This window comes from Dermacentor andersoni, chromosome 10 (assembly GCF_023375885.2).
Source record: "Dermacentor andersoni chromosome 10, qqDerAnde1_hic_scaffold, whole genome shotgun sequence".
Classification (NCBI taxonomy): Eukaryota; Metazoa; Arthropoda; class Arachnida; order Ixodida; family Ixodidae; genus Dermacentor; species Dermacentor andersoni.
The window spans coordinates 101,685,316-101,698,794 of NC_092823.1; the positions used below are offsets into that span (position 1 = coordinate 101,685,316).

General features: G+C 46.1%; 1 protein-coding gene across 1 annotated transcript in view; it reads left to right on the forward strand.

The window, feature by feature from the left end:
• The window catches only part of LOC126544531 (uncharacterized), a 161,766-nt gene that overhangs the window by 124,598 nt on the left and 23,689 nt on the right, over nt 1-13,479 (forward strand). The window contains exon 2 of the mRNA XM_055077686.2: nt 4,862-5,076. Within this exon, the coding sequence (XP_054933661.1) occupies nt 4,980-5,076 (97 nt within the window). The 5' untranslated portion in view covers nt 4,862-4,979. The remainder of the gene's footprint in view (nt 1-4,861; nt 5,077-13,479) is intronic.

A 13,479-nucleotide genomic window follows, 5' to 3' on the forward strand; every position in this document is an offset into this window, starting at 1 on the left:
TAATGGTGACCGCCGCACCCTTGGGTTCACCGTAAGGGCGTCCTTGTTGGGCAAGGGGCGATTTATGGCGGCTGTGTTCACCTTTCGGCGCTTGTCGGCGTGCGTGGTCCGATTCCTTGCTGCCTGGCTGTTTTTCTTTTCTGGACGCGGTTTTTGGGCTTCTAGAGCCCATGCCCGCTTTTCCGGAGGAGCCACCACCAGAATTTAAGGGAGCCGCTTTAGCATCGCTACGAGTATGGGCGCTGCTCTTACGTTTTGCTTTGTTAAGATGGCCTTGAGTGCGGGTCAAATCGCTGACCAGGATAGTTGGCAAATCACCTTTGAAACTGTCGCTACTCCTTCGCTTTTCCGCAGGGTGCATGTCAGGAGGAGCAGGGTTTCTCACTGAAGTCTGCCGCCCTGGGCAGTGAATTGCATTTGCAGTGGAATTCACGTTGTCGATCCCATAATGTTGCTGGGCTTGTTCCTCTGGAGTCGATTCCGTGCTTCCTCTTTCAGCTTGCGGTGTTTCCAGGTGCTCATGCTTTGCCGAGGCAGAGGTGGTTGATGTGTCATCTGTAGGAGAGAGCGTCAGGGCTTGCCCCATTTTTCGGCCACTCTGCGACGGAGGAACGATATTGTTTGCTGGCGACTCTTCCATCAGCTTAAGCCCGTAACAGGTTAGGCGTAGAAGCACCTTGCCTCCCGTCTTGAAAGATTGTGAAAAAAAATGACTGCTGGCTGTTTTTTTTTGATCACGTGGTTGCTGTAACGAAATCAGTTGTGGCGCTAGCATCGTTTTTTTTTCAGTTTTTAGGAAGCGCCTACTTGGTTCATCGATTTTGCCAGCGACGACGCTTTTACCCGGCGCACGCTTATCGCGTGACTCGGAACGCCTAAAGAAAAATATCTTGCCATGGCTGAGTCGTCTCGTCGTGTGATTAACGATAAATAATGAACTGGCTCGTTCTTAAGGCGCATGTTCACTGGTGCCTTGCGAACGTGGAAGGTTAAAATCGGTTTGTGCAGCCCTGCGGCATACTCTCAGAAGCTGCGCTGTTCAACGAATGTCCATGTGAAGTCATAATCGTGGAATCGGAAAACAAGTCGCCATGTTTTAGCAGTGTTCAACATACCAGGGCGAATCAGGAAGTCTTTGCCCCCATTTATTATTAGCTAAAATAAGGTACATACCGGGAATTACAGATATACGTACTATTCTACGGTCATTACAATATTTTTCCGCATAGTCCCCCCACCGGTCCAGACATTCTTCCCATCGCCGCACTAAATTTGAGATGGCCCAGTGGTAGAATTCGTCCGGCTGGCTGCGGAACCGCCATCGGACTGCTATTTTGGCTTCATCGTTGCACGTGAATCGCTGCCCTTCCAGGAACTTCTTAAGTGAACGGAAGACGCGTAAATCACTAGGGGCGAGCTCCGGACTGTGTGGTGGGTGGTCCAGACTCTCCCAGTGAAATGACTCGCACAAAACAAATCACAATTCGTTGCTCGTGGACGTGTGAAGCACAACCGTTATCTTCAACAACTGGCAGCGGCGTCGCGCCGCGGAGCTGGCGGTACATAAGTCCGGTACGGTTCAAGAAAAGTGCACCACTGAGAATAGGTATGTTGGCTTCGCATTTACAGCCGTAATTTGACAAAAAAATGTGGGCAAAGGCTTCCTGATGCGCCATCGTGAATGAAGATCAAAACTAGCATTAGTAAAGGTGTGATGACGCGATCCCACGGGGTGGACTCTCTTTGCCACTTTCGTTTTATTCGCTACATACCATCTTTCTTACATCAATGCTCGAAATCGGTTTCTGGTTAAGTGCTCGATATAAAAAGTGCCCCAGCTGTCACGCACCACGATTTAAAAATATGCAAGTGCCACGTAGCTGGACAGAACCAAGGTATTGTAGTTTGCCGTCGCTTGGAGATAACTACATTACTTTTCTTGCATTCCTCATATTTACAAATCAGTCATAATTAATTATTCAACTTATCAAAGATTATAACTAGGTCAAACGTTTAAACGAAAAAAACTATAGAGCAACATGAAAAACTCCACATATAGCTTTCTGTTGCTCAATACGTGCTGCACTGCAGCGTTTTTCCGAGCGTCAGAGAAGCTCGCGAATACACGCGAAGTGTCTCGAAGGGCCAGTCAAGCGGCAGTATTGCGTGTATTCGGGCATATCAATCAATCAATCAATCAATCAATCAATCAATCAATCAATCAATCAATCAATCAATCAATCAATCAATCAATCAATCAACATATCTACCAACTTATCAATAATTTTTTATTCAGATGAAATGTGTCAATGAGAAAATTGTAGAGCAATATGAAAAACTTCCCACACAGTTTTGTATTGCCGAATATGTACTACATGAAAGTGTTTTTTCGAGCGTCAAATAAGCCTGCGGATACACGCAAAGCGCCTCGAGCAGCCAGTCGCGCGGTAATATTGCGGCATCCGTCCGTCCCCCCATCCATCCATCCATCCATCCATGCATCCATCCATCCATCCACCGCACGCGCCCACCCATCTATCCATCCATCTATTCATCCAACCATCCGTCCGTCCATCCATCCATCCACCCATCCATCCATCTATCCATCCATCCATCCATCCATCCATCCATCCATCCATCCATCCATCCATCCATCCATCCATCCATCCATCCATCCATCCATCCATCCATCCATCCATCCATCCACCGCACCCGCCCGCCCACCCATCTATCCATCCATCTATTCATCCAACCATCCGTCCGTCCATCCGTCCGTCCGTCCATCCATCCATCCATCCATCCATCCATCCATCCATCCATCCATCCATCCATCCATCCATCCATCCATCCATCCATCCATCCATCCATCCGTTCTTCCGTCCGCCCGTCCTCCCACGCGGACTCCGTGGCCCACGTTGTCTACTAGCTTGGGCAACTTGATATTTACTCATGGTGGATACGCCGACCTAGTCGTTTCATCGTCGCCATTACAACTACGCTACCTGTCTATCTTCATGCCGTCGTCGTCATGCCTTCTAGGCTGACCGAGTGCCACAAGTTTCCCGATTGCTTGGGCTACTATAGATATGCGCTCGAGGTCATGATGTCATCGCAGTCTTTGCATCTTCATTATCGTTACAGCTTTCTCATACGACTCTTGTTATGCCATTGTTACGACGCCATCGTCATCCGCCATGAGGCATTCGTTGTCATACCGTCATCCTGATGCCGTCGTGGTTGTTTTGTCGCTGTCACTGCAGCTTCGTCATCCCTGTCTTCGTACTGTCGGCGTCGCGCCATCACCGTCATGCAGTTTTCGGGATACAATAGTCGTCACGGCACCGTCATCATGCACTCGCTGCCATACCATTGTCATCATACCTTTCTCATGCCACCGTCTTTATTGCTTCATTGTCATATAGTCATCGTGATATAGTCGTGATGCACTAGTTGTCACACCGCCGTCGTGATGTCATCGGGGTCGTTCCATTGTCATTTTAAGTTCTGTCATTTATTTCGTTTTGCCCGTACTAACCTCCCTAATACTATAAGAGAAGGGTTTCCGGATGACAGAATTTGGTCCTTCCTCAAGTTCAAGCTAATTGTCGGAAATATAATTTTGTTTTCAAGCATATCACTGCGAAATTGGATCCAGTCCGATATCAAATCAAGCAGACTTGAATCTTTCGAAAGCTATGCTAAGGCGTATTATTTTATCGCATTACCGAAATGGTAGCATAGCAGAAGTGGGCCCGTTATGATCGTACATTTGTCAGGCCGTCAGTGTCATACCAACGCCATGACGGTATCTTGGCCGTTCTATCGCCGTCAGTTCAGCTTCTTCTTCCAACTGTCTTCATATATTTTTTGTCACATTCTTTTCAGTACGCTATCGGCATTATACAATTTTTGTGATGAAGTGGTCGTCACACCACCTTCTTCATGCACTCATCAACGTGCCATTATCCTGATACCATTGTCATGTGATCCTCGTCATTGTGCCGTGATCATACCATCGTCATCATGCATTCGTTGCCATACCGTCATCGCGATGTCATTGAAGCTGTTCCATTGTCATGATTCTAACATGGTCATCACGCTCTCGTGATCTCATCATCATGCCACCACTGCTATTGTTTTGCCATCGTCATTACTTCAGAAAACTATCCCATCGTCCCCATCGCGTTGTCATCATACTGCTTTCGTCGTTCCATTGGCGCCATTCCTTCTCCGTCATTGTAGCGTAATCATTCTGTCGCCCTTCAACCATGATCGTCCCCGCCGTTGTCGTGGCATGCCTGTCATTGAGTCGTCGTCAGACAGTCGTTGTCACAAATAAATTGTCATGTCATCGGAGGTAATGTGTGTCGCTACAGTGCTTGAAGACTAACACTATAAGCCTCGACATTCATCGCGAGGTGAATTCTGCCGTAATTCTTTGGTTAACTTTAGAAAACGAGCTTCACGCGAACGCATTGGTAAAGGTGTGCGATAGGATACAAAAGTTATTTGGCAGGCGCATAACTGCCGAGCTCATTTTGCCCTCTTTGTGTTCAGTTGACACATTTTTGCCTGCGCCACCATTGAACTAATCCCCTTTCGTGTGCGCTCGCCACAGCTTGAGGTAATCGTTATCACAATGTGCAAGAATGCTCAGCAATGGCTTTACCGGGGAAACACAATTACAAAAATTAATCTTTCTTATTAAATGACTCGGGCAACATAATTATTGACGTTGCTTCCCGGCTCTCGCCCCATGCATCTGATTGCTGGTTATCATTGAAATGTAGTTTGCGTTTAATGCAACCTGTGTACTCACACTCTTCTCGAATGTCATTTTCGTTTATCGTATCATCATCAGGATCGTACCTAACGCCATCGATCGTCACCTGCCGCGAGGCCGCGTTCGTCTTGCGCGCGCCACGAGAAGCAGAAAGAAGAACGCTGTGCTCGAACCTCGACTGCAACGCGGCGTTAACATGGCGGCTGCTTCGCAACCTGCCGGCACAAGCGGCTCCGTTCCGGTTGAACAGGGCAAGCCACCGACCCCAGAAGAAAAGGAAGCTAAGCACAATGGTAAGCAGTCGATTGAATAAAGAACAGATATGCGGCTTTCAGCATCCAGAGATTGGACAGTGGGCTCTGAGGGATCCGTAGTGGAGGACGAGAACGAATTAGTGTTTACCATTTGGGGTTGTTTAACGTTGCGCGCGGTGCACGGCAGACGAGTATTATTCAATTTTCTCCGAATAACAACGCGACCGCTGCAGCAGGCAGTCGAATCTGCGACCTAGAGCTTGATTGCCGTCGTAGCTGCTGCGTCACCGCGACGAACAGCCTTTTGATTCTCTACAAACAGTGTGGGTAGGGAGGATGTTCCCCTTAACAGATTAAATTAAGTCGTCATTCGCAAGATTGGGGCATGCAAGTAGAGCTAGTTCAGCGGCTATAGTGTTTCGATGCTGAGCTCGAGGTGACGTGTTCGATCCCAGCAATGACGGCCGCGTTCTGATTGGCACGAATCGTAAGAACGCTCGTGAGCTTACGTTTATGCTCAACCACTGCGTTTATGCTTGTCTTAAAGAACCCCAGGCGCTCAAAACTATTCCGCGGTCACCGGCTATAAAGCACTGCGTCGTAACGAAATTTTTTCTTCTGATACCCCAGAATTGGAACTTTGGGGTCAATTTAGCAAACAGAAATCTGCCGCACACAGGAGTGTTGCTTGAAGCTATAAGGTGACAATAATTACGGGAACTTAAGGGCTGGAACAATTTGTTAGTAGAAAGCCAAGGGAAAATGAAACCTCGTTGTCGTCATTGCGTGTTTGCTTGATATGAAAGCAAGGAGCTATGAAAGCAAGCAAGGGCACACAACATGATTCTCGTTGTAGATACCATTTCGAAAAACAGCCTACACGGGCAGTCGTTCTACCACTTAACCTCTACGGGGGGCCAGAAATCCCCAGATGGAAGCGGCTCACCGGTCAAATCGACAGCCTTGTACACTTCCATTTGAAGCATTGTTCAACCTGCCGCGGTAGGTGACTGTTGAACGCTGTGGCGTTCTGCTGCAGAGTACCGGGTCGCGATTTCGACTCCCGGAGGCAGCCGCCATGGAACTACAGAAAAGTAGTGCATGTCCTCGCGTACCGTACTAGAGGAGCAGGTTAAGGAAACCACGTTTCTTCGGGTTAATGCGAAACCCTCCATCCCCTTCATTCTTTGTAAGGCGTTTCCTATAGCCCATCGATAGCTCTGGGACGTAACTTTTCTTGCGACATGTCCTACTCGGAAAACACTCGGAAAATACGCGCAAAGTTCTTCAATTAAGAAGTTTTACTTAGCTTACCTAATATCAGTTGAGACGGTGCCGAGATGCGGCAGTGCCTGAACAATCACCTTTGTGTTTGAAAAGGCTCTAGAAATAGTTCGCGCATATTTTTTTTTAAATTTTATTAATTAAACAGAATACATCGTGTACTACCCCCACATTTATTTCGTATTTCCTTGCAGCTGAAGGCACAGTGAAGAGTCGTAAGTTGCCTCGCCATTTTTCTGCAGTTGTCTTATTTCTATAATTTGGTAACGTTCGAAAGGACGTTCTCGTTGTACTCAAATTTATTTGCAAAGGAAAACCTATTTCCTTCCTCCTTCGCAAAATAGGACAAGAGCGATCTTTATCAGTACATTTGCGTTTTGACAACGCTGAAGAAAGAATCACGCTCAGGAACAGGAATGCACTAAAAAACTGCGATAAAATTGGTTCATCCTACTCAAGGGTGGAAGTGGAGCAAATAGTACTGAGAGTTGTAAATGACGGAGAACTAATGCTCACGCAGTTACACTTGAAGTAGTTTGGCGGGAATGGCATCATGCCAACAAGCACATGTTTATTGGGCAAGAATGCGAGTAAGCTGCTCAAATAGACCTGACTAAGCCACATATAAACGTTTTGACTAGCGCAGAGGTTACAACTAGTTCTTAATACATCACTTGTTTGATGCAGGAACGTGCATTATTCAGAACCTATGTGAGATGTGCAAGTTTGAAAGGACCCAATGAGCGGAGGGAATGGATCCCTAAAAAGTTATTAAGCAAAACCAAGCCTTATACTATATAGAAGGCAGAGAATCGACATGAAAATACCAGAAAGATTCTGCCTACTGTAATGCGAAAAAAAATATGTGCCAAGTTATTTGCCACTTGGATATGTGGAGGCATTGCGAGCGCTTAAGGAAATAAATGAACAGTTGGAAGAACAACGCCAACAAGACAGGAAAGACTCGGCATTGGATTTGTCTGACAGAAAAGCAGGCTAGAAATGTCGCAAGGCGTCCTTCCTGTTTTGTCATCGCTCCTCTGTTCGCCGATAGAGTTGTTTTTTTTTTCTTTCATAAATCTATAGAAATGTCTGAACCACCAGCGCTTACTAATTATACGTGTAGGCGCCTGTGTTTTCGCCATGCCTCTCTAGTCGTACACGAACAATAGAGAGGAGGGAGGGGGGGAATTTTGAAATGAAATGGGCGGGTTAATCAAAGTTCTATCAGATTTCGCGCTTGGTAATTTTTTCGTGCTTTATGCGCCGCACATTTCCAGGGAGTAGTGGCATGTATGCATATATGTAGGAGGCCACAATAAGTAATACGTAACTTAACGAATTGTTCCCATGTATGATCGTGTGTGCGAAAAAAGAAAGACATAATATAATAAAGGCAGATAGGTTAACGAGAGTTTGGCTATTCTGCATTGGAATTGCACTTTGGTACAAGCTCAAGAAAACAAGCAGACGAGTGCGCGTTCATCTGTATTGTTGAAGAAATTAAGTGGCCAGTTTGTCATCCACCTACGGTAACGCGAAGTTTTATGCTGGTCTCAAGTCCCTCAAGTTGGACGAATTTTCCTTCAACTGCGGAGCTTTACTGCTGCAAAAGAAACCATATGGACTTCCTTCGTAGCTCTGCGCTATTGCAGGTGAACGATAATCTGTCTCTTTCGTCACTCTTCATCCACCTTGCTAGCTTTCGCACAAATGAGTTCCAAGGAGTTGTGCGCATCGCGATGTTCTCTAGAAGATGGCTTTACCTGATGCGGTCGTGCTGTTCCGGCGAATAAGCTCAGAGCTGAAGGAATGGCGGTCAACCACTGTGTTCTTTTTCTACTCAATTCCTCCCACGAAATGCCAGTAAAACATAATGAATGACTGGAACCACCTTTATTTCACATTAAAATGCGCCGAAGACGCTGCGGTGGAAAGGGGAGGGGTGTTATCGCAAAAGGGGAAAGGTAAGGCTGCCTCCGTTTTATTAACGAACGTCCTGGAGGCAGTTAAGTGGGGGCCGCATGACACTTGTAGCATTATCCAATAGATACGAAAAGTAATTTTTGTGCAATACAAGCTCTATCGCTTTCTTCGTCTGTCCTATGATTCCCTTTTTGGGGCTTGCTTGGCGGTGTTCGTGTAATAACCCGCCTAAAACCAAAGAAAAGGCAAAAAGAATCGGAGGGCTGGTTAACACTAAGGTTGTGCGTACGTAGGCTTGAATTGAATTGAATTATGGGGTTTTACGTGCCAAAACCACTTTCTGATTGAGGCACGCCATAGTTTACCTAAGTACACGGGTGTTTTCGCATTTCGCCCCCATCGAAATGCGGCCGCCATGGCCGAGATTCGATCCCACGACCTCGTGCTTAGCCGTCCAACACCATAGCCACTGAGCAACCACTGCGGGTCGTACGTACGTTTTGTAATCATGCAGAAACACCTAAGTTTACGGACGAAAGAACTGCTGCTGTTTATCTAAATTAATTGAACATGGTATCACGTGAGCAGGTTGTGGGTTCGGCTCCCACTGGCGACGAGTTCAGCTTTGTTTCCACGTTCTTACGCTGTATATTGCCGATGCCTACATTGTTTATTTAAAAAGAAAGTTAACATCGCCTATATTTTTCTTTGTTTCATTGTCTGTTCTCTTTAGTTCCATTGTCTGTTGCATTCACGTGATCGTTACGAACACATCCAAAATTGTATTGCCGTAAGTCTGACGAGCCTTCGAACCTAATTCATGGCTTGAACATTTGGAGCTATAGTTTGAACAGCCCATTATGTATGGTATGTTGGTCAGACCACTTCAGGAGTCGGAAATGTCATACCCAAACTTGCATTTAGTAGAATTCTTGTTCTAGTTCCAGCTCACCATCCAAAGAAGCAAGGTGAGAGCTCCAATACTTGTCTATTATTTTTTGTGGTGCATGCCTCTAGGTGCAATAAACAATACACGTTTCCTTTGCAAAGTTTATTTGTCAAAAACTGGTCGCAACTTCGCTCGCAGTGTGCTGGAACAAAAATGCCAAGCATAGCCTGAAGGTGACATTGCGGGATCGCGGTTCTTGTGGGACTTGTAGGGAGCATAAAACAAGTTAGAATTTTTTCGCTCAAGGCGGAGTGGCGCTAATCATCCTTTTTTGTTTCAGGACAGAAAGTCAAGATTCGTAAGTTTTACCATACATATGTACCATATCTATCATACATAATCACCATACAGTTTTACCATATATATATATATCATGATGGTTACGGGTGCCACATTCTGTCAAATAATTTGTGTGCCTAAAGTTTCCTTCTTGCCCTTGATAAATACATTAGATCTCTATTCTTCGCCGATCTTACCCTTTCCTACTCCTGTTGTGCATGATTATTGCACAAAGATGCACACTAAGAATATTTTTCACTTTTGATGGTGAAACCAAACTGAAGAATGGCAAGTCCTTCAAAGGAAGGCGCATTTTCCCTCCACATATTTGTGCGAAAGCATCAAATGGCGCATTGATCGAAAACGTCGGCGCCTGCGGCAGCGAAACGACGGCGAAACTCCTATTGGCCGCGACGCCATGTACATGCGCGCCTCGACGGAACGGAGTCGGCGAAAGAGTACACCAGCCGCATCGCTTGCGCGCCAGGTGTTGCATGAGGGCAGCACCGCCACGCCACGTCACCGCCCCCCCCCCTCCCCCCTCTCAGAATCCAGTGTTATCCGCGCGTTCCTTGTCCGCCCAAGTTCTCGCCTGTGTTCTCATTTTGCCTCGGTAATTGCTATAAACAAATTATTGGAAAAAAAAAAAAACGAACGATTCCGAAAGGAACCTACGCCCCCATGCCCAGAAGCCGAGTGTTTTACCTACTGGGCTAAACCGGCGCCTCCGAGAAGGCAGGCCTGTAAACTCGGCTTTATGACATCGTGCTACATGGAGCGAAATTTGTACTACCAAGCTCGGCGCGGCGGAAGCGGTGACGTCAAAATCACTGCGGCTCACTCGGGAGCGTCCCAATTAGATTATATGCAAGTAGGGCAAGGTAGCATGACGTCACGCATCCAAGTACACCGGCCATGTGCTGTCTAAGAGGCGTTGGCCAGGCACCGAAATGCGCTCGCTTGCCCGCTAGTAGTTCACAAATCGAAGGACCGCTCAGTGGCGTTCGACTGGTCATTGATGCTTTCGCCTTCACAACTCGTCAAAAATGCTAACGTGTTCTCACATTTTTGTTGCTTTAAACAGGTGTAAATAATGGAAGCAAAAGTCTTCTCCCTACGAGGCAGACATCGCCTCTTTAGTCGAAGGATTTCATTAACTTGCTCAAGGCGACGGATGGCGAATGATAACATTAAAGTGAACACCAACTTCTTACTGCTGATCCAGCTCAACTATGTTTTTCACCCTCACAGCTGAAGGAATCAAGAGTCCCAAGAGTAAGCACCGATGGCTGCATGGGATCAACGCACTCGGAGCGATTTCGTCGAATGCTTTTGCGAGCGAGCGGAGTGTATATTTCTAAAGCCAACGTGGGATGTCGCTTACCGCGTTTGTTCGCACCAAGTCGATGCATCGCTACTATGCAACGTTAAATATTTCGAAAACATACTTACTGGCTGAATGTGCACACAACTGCCGCATACGTCACCGCAGATATCGGAGCCGGTCCGTATTCTTTTTTCACACGGACCATAGGAACCAGTTCAGAGAGCGGTTGCAGCGGGAAGCTTTTTTGTGGATCAATCACGTTACACCGCAGTTGATCGTCGTTATTCAGGCAGCCAACAGTCTCATTGGTCTTGAGCACGTGTGTCACGTGATCAAATCCATCTTCATAATAAAAGGACACCGATGTAACATTGATGACGAATTCGGCAAATCGCACCGGTGCGACTTGCTGAATTTGCTACAAGTAAGTTTAGATTGCTTCACTGTTGAGCTGCAGAGGCACACGAGCGGCGAAGGAAACAACTAGGGTTGCAGATGGGTTCAGCGTTTGTTTTATTAACCATGCCTGTACCTTTCTTCTTTGGTGCGGGCTGCTGCTGAACAATGCACCGTTACCAGCTGGCCCAACATTACGTTAGGATTAAGATTTAACTAGAAATTGGTGAATTCTTCCACCAAAATCCCTTAATTTAGCTATAATAGATTGATCACTAGATCAGAAAAAGAAAGTTTCAAATGCATGCCGTAACCAGCCGCGTCTGTGCGTGAAGGTGACGACATATATTTTAAATTATTTCGTCATATTTGCGCCATTGTGGTGCAAAGAAAAAGAGTTGTTGGAACTTTCGAGGGGCCATCTTTGGCACCATAATGAATTTCGTTTGAATGCGGGAAAAACAGCTTCCCAGACAAACGTGCCCTAGAAACATTGGATTGACATGGTGGCCGTAAATATTCACTTCTGATTACATCAAAAGACAAAATTATACCGGTAACAACACACACTTAGTGTCAGCCGCAAGAAAGCTCAGCTTTATTTCTTTTACATTTCGTCGGTCTTAGCAGGGCTACCTTGCACGTTCCCGTTCACTTGAACGAAGGTATCGCGAATAAATGCGTTCTTGTCTGCGTGTACTTGCAGGTGGTAAAGACAAGAAGGGTAAATATTTTCCAGTTTTCTTGCATTGTTGAAAAAGTTACGTCGAAATTTATTTGGCTCAATGTTAGGTGCGGCACGTTTCCGGTAATTTTCGGACGCCAACAAAACTTACTGTACGGTAATTTCCTTTTTTTAAGGTTTGTTTGCAATGGATGCACGCAAGCCTGGTAAGTGATCATTGCGCACTTGGACATATTCGTTCCGCTGAAGTAGTTGCCCTGCAGGGCATTCGATGTAATTCATAATTTACGTCTTCTCGATGATGAAAGACGATATGCGTCTTCCTTTGCAGAGGCAACGGAGAAAATATGTAGGGGTTTGATTATACTGGAAATAATTTATTGTTAGATACCCGAGAAAATTTCGAGCGAGAGCCTCAGCTAATCTAGTTGAAGTGTTAACGGAACTGCTAATGAAATGGTAGCCTGGAAATTATTGCTGGCCGTTTAACGACCTATAGTAGCTGAAGCAAGAATTAAATTTGTTTGTAACGCTGAAATTGGGGGGTTGGGGGGTATGAGATGAGCCTTTGGTAGGAGTAAGATGATGCAATTCTAAAGTGAAAAATATTTTTTTTCATTGCAAGGCAAAAGAAGTTAATTTATGGACGCAATATCCCGAATACGGAAGCTTCGTGAAGTTCGTAGGACTCTATGTTTGTTGCGCAGCGCGAAAAACACATGGACATGAGGTGAACAAACGACTGGAGGAGCGCTGAATTTCACCAGAATTTATTGCACAACAAAGTGGATAAGAAAAACAAAAGTAACAAAATGCACGCTTTCACATACATTCGAGGGGGGCCGGGGGCGTTGTAACACCGATTTCCCCAGGAGATTCTTCTCGCTCTTGAGCAGAGCCACAGACGGTTGACAATCGCATGTGTTACCGTTTCCTTGGATTAGGAACGCTTCGATTATCCCTCGTGTCAGTTGATCACCGTGCTCAAAGACAACCGAGGCATCTCACGAAATCGGGTCGCGCCGATATTCGTGGCAGTGGACAGAAAGTTGGGAACAGGAGCTTTGAGCGAGCTGCGGTGCCTTGCGAAGGAAATTTTGATCCAGCGGCGCGCTTGCCCGATCAAAGGGACGTCATAGGTCAGCCTACATCTGCAAGAAGCAACTGTCATTCCGTGATAGTGGCGCACAAATTACGCTTCGGTTGCTTTAAGAGTGAAGTAAGTTTCATTGAAAATAACCACCGTGCTAAACCCCCTGTGCTCGCGCATGCGTTTTCTTGCTGTTATGAGCCCAAAACAGCGCTGAACCACAGGACGAAGAGAGGAACGCAGACCACGGCGAACAACCAAGTGCCTTTATTCTTTCAGTCATCATATGTATACTCTGCAACTATCTCGAAGCACAAAAAAAAAAACAAAGCAAACGAAAGTCTGCATGCGCAGGGGCAGTAAATTGTAATCAATGAGACAGGAAGGCTATCTCCTTCGGAAGGAGTGATTTGGAGGGGAGGCGTACACATGGCGTCGTAGGTATTATGTATGTTTCAGAGATAAGACGTGCGCGGTCGTTGCGGCAGTTTGAGAAGAAGGTCACA